Genomic DNA, 16,954 nt, shown 5'->3' with positions numbered 1-16,954 from the left:
CAGATGAGGTAACTGAGGCAAAGAGAAGTTAAGTGGCTTGGCCAAGGTCACACATTAGACAAGTGGTGGAGGTGGGATTAGAACCCATGTTCTCTGACTCCCAAGCCCGAGTTCTATCCACTGAGAGCTCCGATGCGGTGTGGGGAGGGAAATTCAGGCCCCCTTGTTGCCCCTGCCTTCCAAGGTGACCCCACAACTCAAAGAGGGGGCTCCTACATCATCCCTTCCCTCTCCCCCTCTCCCTTGTCCCTTCTCCCCTGCAGTGCCTTCCACTTACACACACCAGCACTAAATGTTCCTGACTTGGCAGGACATCTCGAACTTCCTCCCTATCTCATTTTGGGATTGACTTTAGTTCCCTGTGTTTCCTCAACGCCTTGGTATTTGGGAGGTGCGCGCCCCACTCCCTCCAAGGTCACATGTCTCTAAGGGGACGGATTGGGCCATGAGTTGGAGTGCAGTGAACCGTTGCAGGCGGGTCCTCAGAGTGACGAACATCGATTTGCTGTATTGAACTTTCCAAGCTGCTTAGTACTGAGCTCTGCACAAAGTAAGCGCTCAGTAAATATGAATGAATGAATGAATGAATAGAGAGGGACCACTGGGGAACGAGGGTTGCCAAAGTTGTGCTCAGCCGCAAAGAGAAACCACGGTACCCGACGGACAGCACGGGGACTAAGAATAATTCACTCCCTTGAGAGCATCTCCTGAAGGGTCGAGGGAAGCTGCCTGTGCCAGCCAGGGGCAGGATTATGCAAATGAAAGGATGTGTTCATTCATTCATCATTCAATAGTATTTATTGAGCATTTGCTGTCACATTCCCTGCCAACAACGAGCTTACAGTCTGGAGGGGGAGACCAACATTGTCGTAAAAAAGTGACAGCTACGGACATAAGGGTTGTGGGGCTGGGAGAGAAGATGAATAAAGGGAGCAAATCAGGGAGATTCAGAAGGGAGTGGCGGGGGAGGAGGAGGGCTTAGTCAAGAAAGGCCCCTTGGAGGAGATGGGCCTTCAGTGAGGCTTTGAAGAGGGGGAGAGTAATTGTAGGATCTGAGGAGGGAGGGCATTCCATGAGGGAGGGAGGATGTGGGCGGGTTGTTGAATGTGTTAAAACTCTGCCCCTGTAAGCGCCCCGTGTTCCGTCCTGGACCAGCGGTCATGTGCTAAGCCCTCCCAAGAGGGACTGGAATTAAAGATGCCTGACAATGCAGGCTGTGAGCTCAGTGTTCCCTATGCTACATCTCACTGGGAATAGTAGCAATAACTTCAAGCAGAGAAGCAGCGCAGTCTCAGAAGGTCCTGGGATCTAATCCCAGCCCCGCCACTTGTCTGCTCGGTGACTTCGGGCAAGTCACTTCACTTCTCTGTGCCCCATTTACCTCATCTGTCATATGGGGACTGAGCCTCTGAATTACAGGAATTTTGTCCAACCTGATTAACTTGTAACTACCCCAGGGCTTAATACAGTGCCTGGCAAATAGCAAGGGCGTAACAAAAACCACACTCACAAAAAAAAAAAAATCTTCACACCGTCCCAGTGTTGACTCCGTGCAATGCTGATCCAACTACAGGGTCAACATCAACCAAGTTCATTGCTCTTTCTGAACTCAAACTTTGCAGTGGCTACTGTTAAAGAGAAGAGTGGTGCGTCAGTGGAATAAGGAGAAAGAGAATCTAATGGCCCCAAAACTAGCTCTACTCTTTCTTAACCAAATTAATCAAAACAAAGTCCAAGTAATACCAATGGTGTTTATTCAGCATCAATGAGCATTGGTTCTTTATTAAATCTACTTATTAAATATAACCTTTGCGTGCCTGGCATTACTGGTATCTTTGTGAACTGTGTTTGGAGTACTTAGAGTGTATTTTGTAACGGCTATAAAGGGAGCTCACTTCTGAGTACAGTGCATTGTGACTATTAACGCCTCCTCTGGACTGTAAGCTCCTCTTCTACACTGTGAGCTCCTGTATGATCTAAGACTCCTCACTTTAACTCATCTGTGACAAGTGCTTAGTACAGTGCTCTGCATCCAGCAAATGCTCTATAAACATGATCAGTTGATTGACTGATCGATCGACCGATTACTCAGCTCTTGGGCAAGAACAACAGAAGCACGGAGAGTTTACATTCCAATGAGAAAGTTTACACTGGAATTCCAAGTGCTATTATATCATCCCAGTTACTAAAAGCATGGAGTACAATCATTTCTCTCTCCTCTTTTCTTGTTTCTAAAGGAGAAAGGTTTAGGGAAATGATCAGTTCATGGAAAAAAGAGAGTAGGAATTTGCAATTAGTCAGGAGTTGTATTTTGTTTATCCCTTTACTCAAAGTCACTCAATTCATCATTGTTAAAACAATCATCAGACATACCAAATTCTTCCTACGTCAATGAATATGGTAAGATATAAGATCTTTGCTGTCCAAGAGACAAAGTTTTTCCAGTAAGCAAAAGGTGAGATCATGACACCTCTTTTCAGGATTAAGATCAAAGCCATAACCGGATAGAAAACACTATTTGAAAACACTATCAATGGTGAAATTCAACTCCGAGAGCATGCAAGACTGAAAATGTGCCCAGATGAACATGTTTAAATAAGTGTATAAATTACCTTTGAGGAAGGTGAAAAAACCCAGAGGAAAGAAACTCAAAGAGGATTTGATACAGAAAGGGAAGATCATGGCATCAGTTTGATCCCTGCAAGTGAACATTTCCCCCAAAATGGTCAGAAGAACTTTACCAGTAACTGTTGGCAAACAGAACAAGCATTCCAGAAGTATAGATGTCATGAAAATACAGGGACACACGTGCATTGGTTTAATCAATCAACCAATGGTTTTTATCGAATGCATACTATGTGCAGAGCCCTGTGCTAAGCACGTGGGAAAGTACAATACAGCAGGTTTAGCAGACACATTCCCTGCCCAAAGAGTTTACAGACTAGAAATTCTAAGTTTAGCCTACAGTTGAGATCGCCCCCAGTGTGATTTCTCTGATTGAGTCCCAAACACTCTCTGGGACTCTAAGAGCCTTAACTGTGTGAATGGAACCAGACCAACATGGGAACAAAGCAGTCAGTGTCCTCTCTCCCGACATCCCTGCATCCGTGGGGCCACGGAGATGTGACCTACAGCAGTCTGAGGCTTCTACCAATCTTAAAATGCTAGATGACCTGGACAGCTGCACCTTGAGGTCCTAGTGGATCCCATTCGCCGCTGGACTTGTTAGACTCTGGACTTTGTCTTTTATGGTGTTTTGGCATTTAAAGTATTTCATCTTTTCTACTCCTTATTACTATTCCTGTCTCCAAATCTTTCCCCACCTTATTCTTAGATCGTGAGTCCCAAGAGAACCAGAGACCGTGTCTAACTCCCACCTGTATATTTTCCTCTATGCCTGGAAGCCCTTAACAAGTTATTATTGTTATTATTTCCCTGATGGCTAGTACAGGGCTCTACCCACGGTAGGTACTTAAATACTATTACTCTGATACTACATTCAATATAAAATCTCATTAAAGCACTGCCCACCATCTCTGCACTTCCACAGTTTTCCCATTTTCATACCGTTTGATCTTAGACCCTATTAGGTCCCAAACAATTGAAATTCTTTGGCGATGGCATCCTTATTCCAATGTGATCCTCAGCCCTTAATAATTCATATCTTTAGACTTTAAATGGTGCAGTGCTGAAACAAAATGACCCAAAATCTGTTATCAATCAAATTTCATTTCCCTTTTCTTCTCCTCAAGTTTAAGTGGTATGAAACGTGGAACCAAGCTGCATTTCTTTTTTTTTAAATGGTACTTGTTAAGCACGTATTATGTGCCAAGCACTGTTCTAAATGCTGGGGTGAATACAAGCTAAACAAGTGGGACTCAGTCCATGTCCCTAAGGGGGCTTACAGTCTTAACCCCCATTTTACAGATGAAGTAACTGAGGCACAGAGAAGTTGAGACCTGCCCAAGGTCATGCAGCAGACAAGTGGCCAAACTAGGATTAGAACCCAGCTTCTTCTGACTCCCAAGCCTGTGCTGTATCCACTAGGCAACACTGCTTTCCCAGCTTCCCCTGCTTCTTGAATCAAGGTGGTTATTTCTCATCTGGATAAGGATAGATCCTTGAACCTGAGACTTTGGAAAAAGCCAACTTTAAGTGTTCCTCAGTTTTGACTCACTTCCCCCAAACCACCACCTAAAGACCCCACTTACAAACCACTCCTATTATCTCTATAACTTCTCTCTCTAACCAGCCATAATCTTTTGTCAGGGTGAACTTTGAATTCTCACGGCAATGACACTTCTTTTGAAAAGATGCAAATTGTCCACTGATACTGAAAATAATAATAATAATAATGATAATTAGGGTATTTGTTAAGCATTTACTATGTGCCAGGGACTATACTAAGTGCTGGGGGGATAGGAGCAAATCGTGTTGAACATAGTCCCTGTCCCACATGGGGCTCACAGTCTCAATCCTTGTTTTACAGATGAGGTAACAGGCACAGAAAAGTAAAGTGACTTGCCCAAGGTCACAGATCAGACAAATGGCAGAGATGGAATTAGAACCCATGACCTTCTGACTCCCAGGCCCATTCTTGACTGGTTGCTTTGGCGGATTCTGGAGGTTACTTAAATGAGTTTTTAAACTTTCAAAAAAATTTTTCTGTCTTCTTTAAAAAGGTCAGATTTGTACTGCTAGTGAAGGCAGTAAAGTTGAAACTTTGGGGATTCATTTAAGGAGAAATCACTGTGACCGTTTGTCAGGGAATGTGCCTACCAACTTCATGGTATTATACTCTCCCAAGCACTTAGTACAGTGCTCTGCACCCAGTTAGCACTCAATAGATTTCATTAATTGATCAAGTTGTCCGCAAAAGTTCTTCAAATCGCTCTTTGATACTCACAGTTCTTGCTTCCATACACACTTTCCCTTCCACGAGAAGAGCGATGGATTGTTTCTCATATAATTCCAAGGTTGCAGCCTCCAGAGAGAGAAGGAGAGATGTTTCTATAAAATATTCATGCTGCTGCTCTTCTTCTCCAGCATAATAATGGCCCAGGAGTCCTTCAGAAACGATACTCAGCTTTTGCCCAGTTATTAAGGAAATTTCTTTCTGCTCTGACTGGTTTGGTGTGTTTTAGCTTAGAACAAGGAAGCAGTAAAATGAGGTGTGATGAAGTAACCTTTTCCTTTCTGAAAATCAGAGCACGTCAAACAATGAGGATAATTATGGACTGTAAAGTAGCTGCATTTTGGGAAGTACAAATTAGGGGAGGATGAGGTCAAGAAGACTCAAGGTCAGAAAGAAATACCCAGTATGGGCGTTGTATTCCAGTAGAACCCCATGTTAAGGAAATGCTCACGTTGTCAAATTCACCCCGCATGCAAAGCCCTGAGCCATTTCTTTCAACTTCATGTTGTGCTGTGTCCAGACAGATGCATGTTAACAGAAGAGCATTACCACCTTTGTATTCAAATGAAAATGCAGAGTGAAACCCCTCAAGATGAGGGAGGGACAGAAACGACAGAGAGATGAAGAGAGCCAGAGACAGAGAAAAAAATGGTGGGCAGAGGCAGAGAAAGGGACAGTTGATGGTGATAGGGATGACAGCCCTATCCTACAGAGGAAACAGGGTCTTGGGTGCTTGGGGCCTGATTTGGGGTGAAGGGCTGCTAATGCCTTAGTAATTTAGAGGAATTTGTACGAGAATTGGGAAACACAACCTGACCCAATCAAATGGATTTACTCAACTCTCCCCTCATTCCGAAGAAAAAACTGGATCTCTGATCCCATTAGCTTCATTCAGGTTCATGTAGATGGAGAATAGAAGGAACCTGAACTCAGCGATGAGGGACTCCTTCAATTAAGAAGGTAAGAGGCAGAGGAAGAGCTAATGAAAGACGTTGAGATAAAGCCGCCAGAGAGAGAGGAGGGGGACCAGGAGAGGACAGTGTCTTTGAAGCCAAGATTATCTAATGTTTCCAGGAGAATAAGGTGGTCCACATTGGTGAAGGCAGCTGAGAGGTCAAGGGGGGTTCGGATGGAGTAGAGACCACTGAATTTGGCAAGAAGGAGGTCATTGGTGACCTTAGAGAAGGTAGTTTCCGTGGAGTGGAGGGGGACGGAAGCCAAGTTGGAGGGAGTCAAGGAAAGAATTGGAGGAGGGGAAATGAAGGCAGCAGGTGTAGTCAACTCACTTGAGGAGATTGTAAAGAAATAGTAGGAAGGAGATGGGGCAATATCTGGCAGGAGCTGTGGGGTCAGGGGAGATTTTTATTTAGGATAGGGATACATCAGCATGTTTGAAAACAGAGGGGAAGGAGTGACTGGAAAGTGAGTGATTGAATATAGAGGTTGGGAAGGGAGGGAAGAAAGGAAGGAGGAAATGTTTTGATAAAGTGTGAAGGGATGGGGTCAGAGTCATGGATGGAGGGGAAATGATTTTAAGAGGAGGAGGGAGATTTTCTCTTGAGATACTAATGGGAAGAATGGGAGAATTGAAGAAAGGGTAGGATGAGGATGGGATGGTACAGGTGCAGGAGAGATTTTGGGCAGATCACACCTGATGGTTTCAATTTTATCAGTGAAATCAATCTTATTTATTGAGTGCTTACAGTGTGCAGAGCACTGTACTAAGCGCTTGGGAGAGTACACTATAACAGAATTATCAGACACGTTCCCTGGCCAGGACGAGTTTACGCTATAGAGGGGATACTTGAGGGAACTTACCAGGAAATTGGCAAAATCAATAAGGGCAATAAATTCATGGTGGGGGACCAGGGGGTTTGAGGAGGGAGTTAAAAGTCTGAAAAAGTTGGCCTGGGCAAGGGGTATGGGAGTCAGAAGGATGAAGTATTGCTTTTGGGCAGAGAAGAAGGAAGAGTTAAAGTAGGTGGGGATGAAATTGAAATAGATGATATCAATATGATGTTTGGATTTCTGCCAGCAATGATGTGCAGCTCCAGCACAAGAGCAGAGGAAGCATACGGTGGAGGTGATCCAGGGCTGCCGGTTGGTAATATGAGATCTACCGAGGGACAGGTGAATGAGAGAGTTGAGTTTAGTGGAGTGGGCCGTGCTGAGGGTGTGGATTTTTGCATTAAGAGAAAGTGGGTTGGGTATGGAGACCAAATTAGACATGGTCTCCCTTGAAAATTGGAGAGGATCAAGATAATCAGAGGTCTTTGTGGGGGAACAGCATAGATTTGTGGAGAGGGTTGGATGAGAGTGAGTTGCTGGGGATGTAGGGAGGTAACAGATAAAAGGGACAGGGGTGGGGTGATTAGAGGGAGGGGATTGAGGGGACATGGTGAGGACAGAGCTATTTAAGAGAGAATGTTTGGGGCATTAGCATCTTAATCTGGCATTTACCCAGATTAAATGCAGGTTCTTCAGGTGACTTGAAAGGAACACACCCAGCAGGTCCCAGAGAGAGAGAATCTTGCAGATTGAAAGGGCAAATATTAATGTGTTAGTGGAATGTGTAAACTGTTAGCTGTCACCCCTGCGATAGACTGCCCCTAGAACCTCACCCCTCCCCACGTTATCAAATGTGTATTCAGGCAGGGCGAGATCTAGACTAGACTGGAAGCTGGTTGTGGGCAGGAAACGTGACTCATCATATTGTTGTATTGTACTCTCCCAAGGGTTTAGTATAGTGCTCTGCACATAGTAAGTGTTCAGTAAAGGCTACTGATTGACTGGTTGGGAGGGGAAAACCATTCCCTCAGAGAACAATAATAATAATAATGATTGTGGTATTTAGAGAAGCAGCGTGGCTCAGTGGAAAGAGCACGGGCTTTGGAGTCAGGGCTCATGAGTTCGAATCCCAGCTCTGCCACTTGTCGGCTGTGTGACTGTGGGCAAGTCACTTAACTTCTCTGTGCCTCAGTTCCCTCATCTGTAAAATGGGGATTAAGACTGTGAGCCCCACGTGGGACAACCTGATTCCCCTGTGTCTACCCCAGCGCTTAGAACAGTGCTCGGCACATAGTAAGCGCTTAACAAATACCAACATTATTATTATTATTACTAAGTGCTGGGGTAGATACAAGATAATGACTTTACAGTCTAGAGGGGGAGACAGATATTAATATGAATAAATGAGTGATTGATAGTAAATAATTTAAAGACATGTACGTAAACACAGTGAGAATGGGAGTGAAGCGAATATAAAATGCCCAAAGGTCACAGATCCAAGTGCATAGATGAGGCAGAAGGGAGAGTAATCTGGGGAAAAGAGGGCTTAATGAGGGAAGGCTTCCTGAAGGAGATGTGACCTCCACTGCACCTCGTTGGCCACTGATCCCTTCCTGGGCTGCAAACCCAAAGTTGGGAGCTTGCTGAATCTCCTCGTCCTCTGTGGCCTGCACCGGCCAGGGCAACTTTGGTCAGAAGAACAGAGAAGCTGTGTGGCCTGGTGGAAAGAACCCAGGCCTGAGAGTCAGAGGACCTGGATTCTAATCCTGGATCTGCCACAAGTCTGCTGTATGACCTTGGGCACATCTCTGTGCCTCAGTTCCCTCACCTTTAAAATGGGGATCAAGACTGTGAACCTCATTTGAAACATGGACTGTGTCCAAACTGATTGGATTGTGTCTACCCAGCGCTTAGGACAATCCCTGGCACAGAGTAAGCACTTAACAAATACCATTAAAAAAAGCAAAAAGAGGAGAGTTCTGAGCCAGTATTGAGAAGGGAACCCAGTAGCACATAAGGCATGGTTATTAAAGAGTCCTTTTGGTTCTGTGGTTCTTGGGGATGGGTCTGAGCTCCCTGAGGCACCTATTCCCACTTTGGAACAAGGTTTCCTTTGTCTTGAGCTGTACAACTACTGGAGGGTTAGGTTGGGCTTCCCCACCAGCCCGGAACTGTGTACAGGGGAAATTGATGAGCCCTCCATCACCCTGTGCTGTTCCAGCTGGGCCTGAGCCTGGCAGATCTTTTATGTCATGGGGTTTGTGCTAGGTGAAAGCCACCTGTTTCTTACCACCGGATTGGCAGCTCTAGACTGTAAACTCCTTTTGGGGAGGGAATATGTCTATCAACACGGAGAAGCAGCATGGCCTAGTGGAAAGAGCACAGGCCTGGGAGTCAGTTCAAATCCCAGCTCTGCCAAATGCTCGCTGTGTGACCTGGGGTAAGTCACTCAACTTCTTTAAGGCCCCCTGAACTTGCTGCTCCAGATGGCAATTATCTTCTGGTTCTTTGTGGGCCGTAGCCACAGCACTGATCACATCACCTGCGAACTCCTGGCTGTGGTCTGGTTCTGTCACTTGTCCGCCAACGAGGCGGCCATCGTGGCATCCAGTATCATCTTGCTCGTGATGTCCTGCGGGCTGATCCTGCTGTCCTATGTCTGGATCACCACCACCGTCCTGAAGATCCGGTCCCCCAAGGGCCCGGCAGAAGGCCTTCAACTCGTGTGCAACCCACCTGACCGTGGTGACCCTGTGCTACATGATGGCCATCTTTCTCTATGGCCAGTCCCACTCCAGATGAGGCCCCTCCGTTATGTCTGAGAAGCACATCTCTCTGTTCTATGTCTTCATGTTGCCTGTGCTGAATCCCATGACCTACAGCCTGAGAAACAAGGAGTTAGACTGTAAGTTCATTACGGGCAGGGAACATGCCTGCCAACACTGTTGTACTGTATTCTCCCAAGAACTTAGTTCAGTATTCTATAAGCAGCATGGCCTAGTGGATTAAGCACTGCCCTGGGAGCCAAGGACCTGTGTTCTAATTCCCCACTTCGCCTCTTGCCTGCTGTGTGACTTAGGCAAGTCACTCAACTTCTCTGTGCCTCAGTTTCCTCAACTACAAAATGAGGATTCAGTATCTGTTCATTCTCCTACTTAGACTGTGATCTCCATGTGGGGCCTGATTAACTTGTATCTACCCCAGCGCTTAGAACAGTGCTCGACACAGAGTAAGCACTTATCAAGTAAATTTAAAAATTAAGTAAGCGCTCAATATATACCAGGTATGATTGATGAAAGTGGCTGGACAGGAGCTGCTGAGATGATGCCAGGAGCTGAGGTCAAAGGTGATTCTTCCCTGAGTCTCTGTCGAGTGTTGGCCTGCTGATCTGTTCCTCTCCAGCCTCTTCCTCCCTGTCCCCAGGAGACTTGGAGCACTAGAAAAAATCTGGGATAGAAACCTCAGAAACTGTGAAATATCAGCATACAAAGCCCAACCTCCCAATTCAATTTCATTCTCGCTGTCACTATTCTCTATCCTTTCCTAAAGAAGGAAATCCTCTCTTACCATTTTCCTTTGGCATACATAACCCTGCTCCATGTCTTTAAGATTTAATCATCCCATGGCCTTTATGATGGCTAACTCCTCATTGAAATTCCACAAAGTTAATATCAAACATTCCCTGAAATAAAATGAAGTCAATCCAAACAGGAAGGGATTACAGAAAAGGGTAAAAGTCAGTGTTTGAAGTCATTGCTGACCTGTTTCAAACCAACTTCCCTGCCCTTTCACCATCCACCCTCTACCTCCCCAGGATGGTTTTGAAAGCCACACATATGTGCTGCCCCGATCCTGGCAGAAAACCTAGACAAACATCCCTTTTTCCCTACCCCATTTGAGGAAAATCTCCCTGGGGTTTCTGGGACAGGAACTGCAGAGGCTATGTAACATCAGTACACAATGCCTCCCTCCCGATTCAATACTATGTTTACTGTCAATATTCTCTATGCTTTTGCGAGGAAGCAAATCTTCTCTTACCATTTTCCTTTGGCACACATAGGCCTACTTCATGTTCCATTCCCAGAAGGCAGTAAGGAATCACTCTAGACAGTGGTTCTGGATAAAAAAAAAACCCAAGTGCCTTCCTGGGAATCTTTTCCTGAGTCATGTTAAGTAACTACCTACACTGCCATTTCCCAAACATCCATCTCACATGGGCCAGAAGGAAGGGACAGGAATTTAATTGGGAATCTTTGGCCTGGCAAAGCAAAGGAATAAGTGGTCCCTGTAAATCAAATAATCAGTCAATCAATCATATTCATCGAGTGTTTACTGTGTGCAGAACACTATAGTGCTTGAGAGAGTACGATACATCAGAGTTGGTAGACATGCTTCCTACCCACAAGAAGCTTAAACTCTAGAGGGGATAGTCTAAGAGCCAATTAACAGTCCCTTCCACCCTGAAACTGAGTAAAAGTCTCATAATCTCTGACTCTGGGAAATACTGGAACCCCAGACCAGGACAACAACATTCCCTTGATAAAAATGATCTAATTCTCACTTTTCCAGATCCCGGTTGATTCCTAATTCCTAGCTGAACTGGTGACGCTGATTCTCCAGTTTCATTTTTTTAACCAATCAATCGATCAATCAGTGATAATTATTGAGCGCTTACCGTGTGTAGAGCACTGTATTAAGCGCTTCGGAGTTTAGAATGCAACAGTCTTGGTAGACAAGTTCCCTGCCCCCAAGGAGATCACAGTCTTGTGAGGTCATCTAGTGGGGAAACAGGGGACTGAAGTCGTGGGAACATTTAGTGAGTGTCCTTGGGGTGCAAGGACCAGTCACTTGGGAAGTACAGAATAAAGAAGTGATGTGATCCTTGCCCACAAAGAGCTTCCACTCTAATGAGGAAGACAAACATAAAAATGTCTGTGGACAGAGTATTTGAAATGAATCATTGCTTTCACATATGTAAATCAATGCTGAGCTCATAGGTGCTGGGATTAGTCCAATGACCTCTTGAGGTTTCCCCTTCAGCTTATCAATTTTCTGCTCAGTGAGTGCCCAGGAAAAGGAAAGTGAGAGCCGTGAATTCGAAGGCTGGTGAGGAGGGGGGAGAGCAGACATTTATTATTAATAACAGTGATAATGGTAATAATTGTGCCATTTAAGTGTTTCCTATGTGCCAAGCACTGAGTTAAGCACTGAGGTAGACACAGTCCCTATCCCACAATGGGCTCACAGACTAAATATGTGGGAGAATAAGCACTGAAACCCCAATCAATGCTATTTATTAAGCACTTACTCTCTGCAGAGTACAGTACTAAGCACTTGGAAGAGTATGGTACAACGAGTTAGTAGACATGACCCCGGACCTCAAGGAACTTACAATACCCTTTTTACATATGAAGAAACAGAGGCGCAAAGAAGTGCAGTGACTTGTCCAAGGTCACACAGCAGGCAAGTGGAGAAGCTGGGCATGACCCCGGACCTCAAGGAACTTACAATACCCTTTTTACATATGAAGAAACAGAGGCGCAAAGAAGTGCAGTGACTTGTCCAAGGTCACACAGCAGGCAAGTGGAGAAGCTGGGGTTAGAACTCAAGTCCTCTGACTCTCGGTACTGGGATCTTTGTACCAGGCCATGCTGCCAAGGTATCCTCGTTCTTGGGAAGGTGGGCAAGGGACAGAGAAGCCAAAGGAAGTCTCTTCGTGGCTGAGAGGATTCTGTCAAAGAACTCCACCGGGGGGGAGTATTTTAGCAACTTAAAGTGGGCCTAGGTGTGGAGGCCGATTAAAACCCAGGGCCTCGTTCCAACATGTGCGGTGAAACCGTGGGACCAACGGGCCTGAACAATAACATCTCAACGCATCCCATAATTACTCTCCCGGGGCTCCAAAGGCCTCCAAGGTTGATTTCCTGGTAGAATAATGACATCCAGTCCTTCCCGAGTACTTAAATGTTACCTGAGGGCTGCTCCCCTTTTGTTGAGAGTTGGGGGGACTCCTCACCAAAATGCGGGTAACTCCTCGGGGCTAATTAAGTCCGGAGAATAACGACCCCTGCTTGATCCTGCCCGACGGACACACCCTGCCCTGGTGGGGTTGGGCAGGGCTCTGGGGAGCCATCCCGCGACCCTGACTTATCGGGTGGGGAAAAACCCGCCTCCCCCAGTCTTCAGATTTCTCTAGACTCTTCTAGGAGCCCGTGGCTATCCTCCAATCACAGGGCCAGCCCCATGCTCGATGACCACTCAGAGCCTGGGCTGGGCTAGGAAAGGGAGAAAGAGCCAGCCAGAGGGTGGGAGGGCCATCTCAGCTGAAAAAATGAGGGAGTAAGGCGGCTCTTCTTCAGACCCAAACTTAGCCCCTTCAGAGTCTTCTGAGGAGGCAGGATGGTGTTCGACCTCATCTTGCCCAGTGTCAAGGGCTGTCATGGGACTCTGGGGCCTTTGGCTTTGAGGGGTGGCCACGGCACCTGCAGCCCGCGGTGGCCAGGTCCTTCCTCTTTCTTCGGGAAATTCTCTCCCTAAGGAGGACAGAGACCTCACTTGCACCTCTCCCCCTAACCCCAACTGTGCCAGAGAGCTAGCAGAGGATCAGAGAAAGTGGGAGAGGGGATGAGGCTTTCTAATTCCCAGGCATCCAATCTTGGGAGTCTTTGGGTGGGATACAGAGCCCCGAGTAAGGTAAGGGATGAGTTAATCGTTTTGAAAGTGCTCGAAGGGGTGGACTTGGTGTCCCAGGACCGCGGACAGTTCCAGACACGGCCCACGGCCGCCGTGTCCCTCGGCCCTGCAGAGGAACGGAGAGCACGACGACTCAAGCCGATGTGTGTGTCAGTCCCGGGTTCCCTCCCCCGTCGCCCCCTGAGGGGAGCAACAGAGATAAATCTGCTTCGGTTTCCTCTCAGAGAGGAACCCCTGACCCCTACCTGTCCTGGTTTTTCCCTCGAACCCCTGTCAGATTTCAGAGGCCGGGCTGTGCGTGACTCACAAAAGGCAGCAGGGTGGCTCCAGAAATAATTCCTTTCGCGCACAACCTTCCCTCCCCCTCAGCCTCTCCGTGGGCTTTAAGAGCCGGAGCTGGAGTTTGGCGTGCCGGATGGAGAGCTGAGGGAAAAGCTGCCAAATTCAATCAGGGACAGGCACCAAATCCTCACCTGATGTGACCAAGAGAGGATTCTTGGAGTGTTAACCTTGGGCACCTTCTCACACCCCTCCAAACAGAGGCTTGAGGTGCTTCTAAGGATTCTGCCTTATCCTCTGGGGCCAAAATAGCAAACAAAAACTCAATTTGAAAAATCCGAGGTGAAAATGGCCCCGTGGCTGAGCCTCACGGGATGAGAAGACTGGCTGAGGTGTGGGGGGGATCCCACCGAGAGAGAGGCTTGGAATGGAGCCTTGTTTGTGCTCATCTTCTCTGCCTCACCTGCAAATGGTACTAGGGACAGGAAACCTAGACCAACAAGAAAGTGCTTTTCTCCTTTGTGGATTTGTTGTCTGGTGGAAAGTGTGTGTCTCTTCTGCCTGAGCTTGCAAGGTCCTTTAAAACAGGCCCAGATTCGCTCTGTTTCTATCGTGGGTGTGGTGCCTGCCCTCTTGGGGCCAGGGAGAGTGAGGAAGAAGGGAGAAGGTTGGTTCTTTCTCTCATTCCGCTTCCTGTGTGTGAGCTGCTGACTCAGGGCCGCGTTCCCAAACCCTTCTGCCCGTGGGGACTGCCAACGCGTGGGTAAGGCCGGCTGTTGCGTGGGGCCTTCCAGAGAATGTTACCTACAGAGGTGGTGAGGGTCGAGGGAGGGCTGTAGGAAGCTCCACAGGAACTGGATAATTTCAGAATCCAATCCCGTTCCTTGGAGATGGCCCAGGATGGTTGGATACTGGAAGCGCAATTATGGATGTGTATTCCCTGAAAAGGAAAACTCTCATTTTGACTTAGTGACAAATAGGGTGAGAGAATGACCTAGAGAGAGCTGGTCTTGGTTTAGTAGTAGCATATATAAAGCTCCCACTCGGTGTTGTGGCCTGAATATTATTCCTGTTTCAATATCCCTTTCCCTAGTGGGCATGGATTTACACCCCGCTGAAACTAACCCTCCCTGCTTCCTTTAGGCAGCAAAAAGTCTTAGATATAAATATTCAGTTTTGAAGGCTAGTTTTAAAGTAGGCACACAGGATTAGGGAGTTGGCCATCTTTGCCATGTCATTAGGAACAGAGACTGTGGAAGCAAAAGAAGCATAAAAGATATGGCACAGTGTTGGGCCATTGGGTGATCCAGAAATTACTTTTCACTGAGTCTAGGCAGAGTCAAGGAGAGAACCATGGATTGCAGGGGAGGATAATGATCTGCCTGGCACTGCCCAACTCATCAGAGAAATCATATCTGTTGGCATCGTCTATGTTTCCGTGGAGCCATGGACCTGCCTAATAGAACAGCTGAGTCAATCTACGATGGTCCATCTCCTACTAATAATTCTGATATTTGTTAAACATTTACTATGTGCCACTCTGTATTGTGAGGGGTAGATACAAGATAATCAGGCCAGACACAATCCCTAACCCATATGGAGATCACTGACTAAATGGGAACAGGTATTGAATCTCATTTGATAGATGAGGAAATGGAGGAACGGGGAAGTTAAATGACTTACCCAAGGTCACCCAGCAGGCAGTTGGCAGAGCCGGGTTTAGAACCCAAGTCCAAGTCCAGGCTTTTTCCACTGAAACTCAACACCTCTCATTCTCTCTCTCCTTGTGTATGCAGGGAGCCCTGCAGGCTCATGGGAATACCTAACCAGACGTGGGGGGCAGAGTTCATACTGCTGGGGCTCTCCAGGGACTGGAGGACCCAGGCTTCTCTCTTCGTGCTATTCCTGGTCACGTACATGCTGACTCTGATGGGAAACTTTCTCATCCTGGTCCTCATCTGGCTGGACTCCCGGCTCCACTCCCCTATGTACTTCTTCCTGGGCCATCTGTCCCTCATCGACATCTGCTATGCCTCCAGTGTCATCCCCCAGCTGCTCGCCCACCTGCTAGTGGTGAAGAAGGCCATTCCCTACCTGCGCTGTGCCGCTCAGCTCTACTTCTCCCTCGCCCTGGGCGGGATTGAGTTCCTGCTCCTGGCCGTGATGGCGTTTGACAGGTATGCTGCCGTTTGCCGGCCACTGCGCTACCCGGCCATAGTGACCAGGGGTCTCTGCGCCTGGCTGGCGGCTGCCTGCTGGGGAGGAGGCTCCCTGAACTCGCTGCTGCAGACAGCAATCACCTTCCGGCTCCCCGTGGGCCACGACGACAGAATCGACCACATCTCCTGTGAACTCCTGGCCGTAGTCCGGCTGGCCGGCGTGGACACCTCCGCCAACGAGGCGGCCATCGTGGCATCCAGCGTGGTCTTGCTCATGACACCCTGCGTGCTGGTCCTGCTGTCCTACATCCGGATCGCCGTCGCCGTCGTGAAGATCCGGTCCCCCGAGGGCCGGCAGAAGGCCTTCAATACGTGCGCGGCCCACCTGACCGTGGTGGCCCTGTGTTATGGGATGGCCATCTTCCTCTACAGCAAGCCTCGTTCCGGACACGGCCCCTCGGCTCTGCGTGAGAAGCTCATCTCCCTGTTCTACGCCCTTCTGACACCTGTACTGAACCCTGTGATCTACAGCCTGAGAAACGAGGAGATGAAGGCGGCTGGATGGAAGCTGCTGGGACGATGTCGAGAGCTGAAGTCAAAGATGACGCTTCCCTGAGTCTCTGCTGAATGTTGCCCTGCCGGCCACCACCTCCTCTAGCCTCTTCCCTCTGGAGCCCAGACCACTTGGAGCAGTGGGCTAAATCTCCCTGGGATTCTGGGACAGAAACCTCAGAGCTAAAGGAGAGCAGTAATACCATTCTCTTTCCAGTAAACACCCAAACAGCATGTCATTCTTGGTTTTTTTAAAAAAAGTCCATATTTAATCTCTGAAAAGAAATTAGCATTTTTGTACCTGGACATACAGCCCTGCTTCGTACCTAAGACTTAACCATCATTTTGCCCTTTCCACTTTCTCCTTCCAGACACTACAGATACAAATCTCACAGTATTCATTATCGTCTTTCACTGAAGGAAAATTATCCCTCCCATAACGGAAGGGAAGATTGTTGAACTATCTCTTTGAGGACAGGGATCATGTCTCCCAGTTCTATTGTCTCCCAAGTGCCTAGTACAGTGCTCTGCACACAGTAAACATTTAATAAATACCACTGATTAGAGT

The 16,954-nt window shown here is 47.4% G+C and overlaps 1 protein-coding gene and 1 pseudogene across 1 annotated transcript; both read left to right on the top strand.

Annotated features, from left to right (window-relative positions):
• Positions 1-9,189: 9,189 nt before the first annotated feature.
• Positions 9,190-11,283, top strand: LOC114815946 (annotated as a pseudogene).
• Positions 11,284-15,487: 4,204 nt separating this feature from the next.
• LOC100078350 (olfactory receptor-like protein OLF3) lies at positions 15,488-16,450 on the top strand. Its single transcript, XM_003429759.1, has one exon. The coding sequence runs from the start codon at positions 15,488-15,490 to the stop codon at positions 16,448-16,450; it is 963 nt and encodes a 320-aa protein (XP_003429807.1).
• The last annotated feature ends 504 nt before the right edge of the window (positions 16,451-16,954 follow it).

The sequence above is a fragment of the Ornithorhynchus anatinus genome, chromosome 13 (assembly GCF_004115215.2).
Source record: "Ornithorhynchus anatinus isolate Pmale09 chromosome 13, mOrnAna1.pri.v4, whole genome shotgun sequence".
Taxonomy (NCBI): Eukaryota; Metazoa; Chordata; class Mammalia; order Monotremata; family Ornithorhynchidae; genus Ornithorhynchus; species Ornithorhynchus anatinus.
Note: the sequence above shows the minus strand (reverse complement) of the source record. Positions and strands in the feature narration are given on the sequence as shown.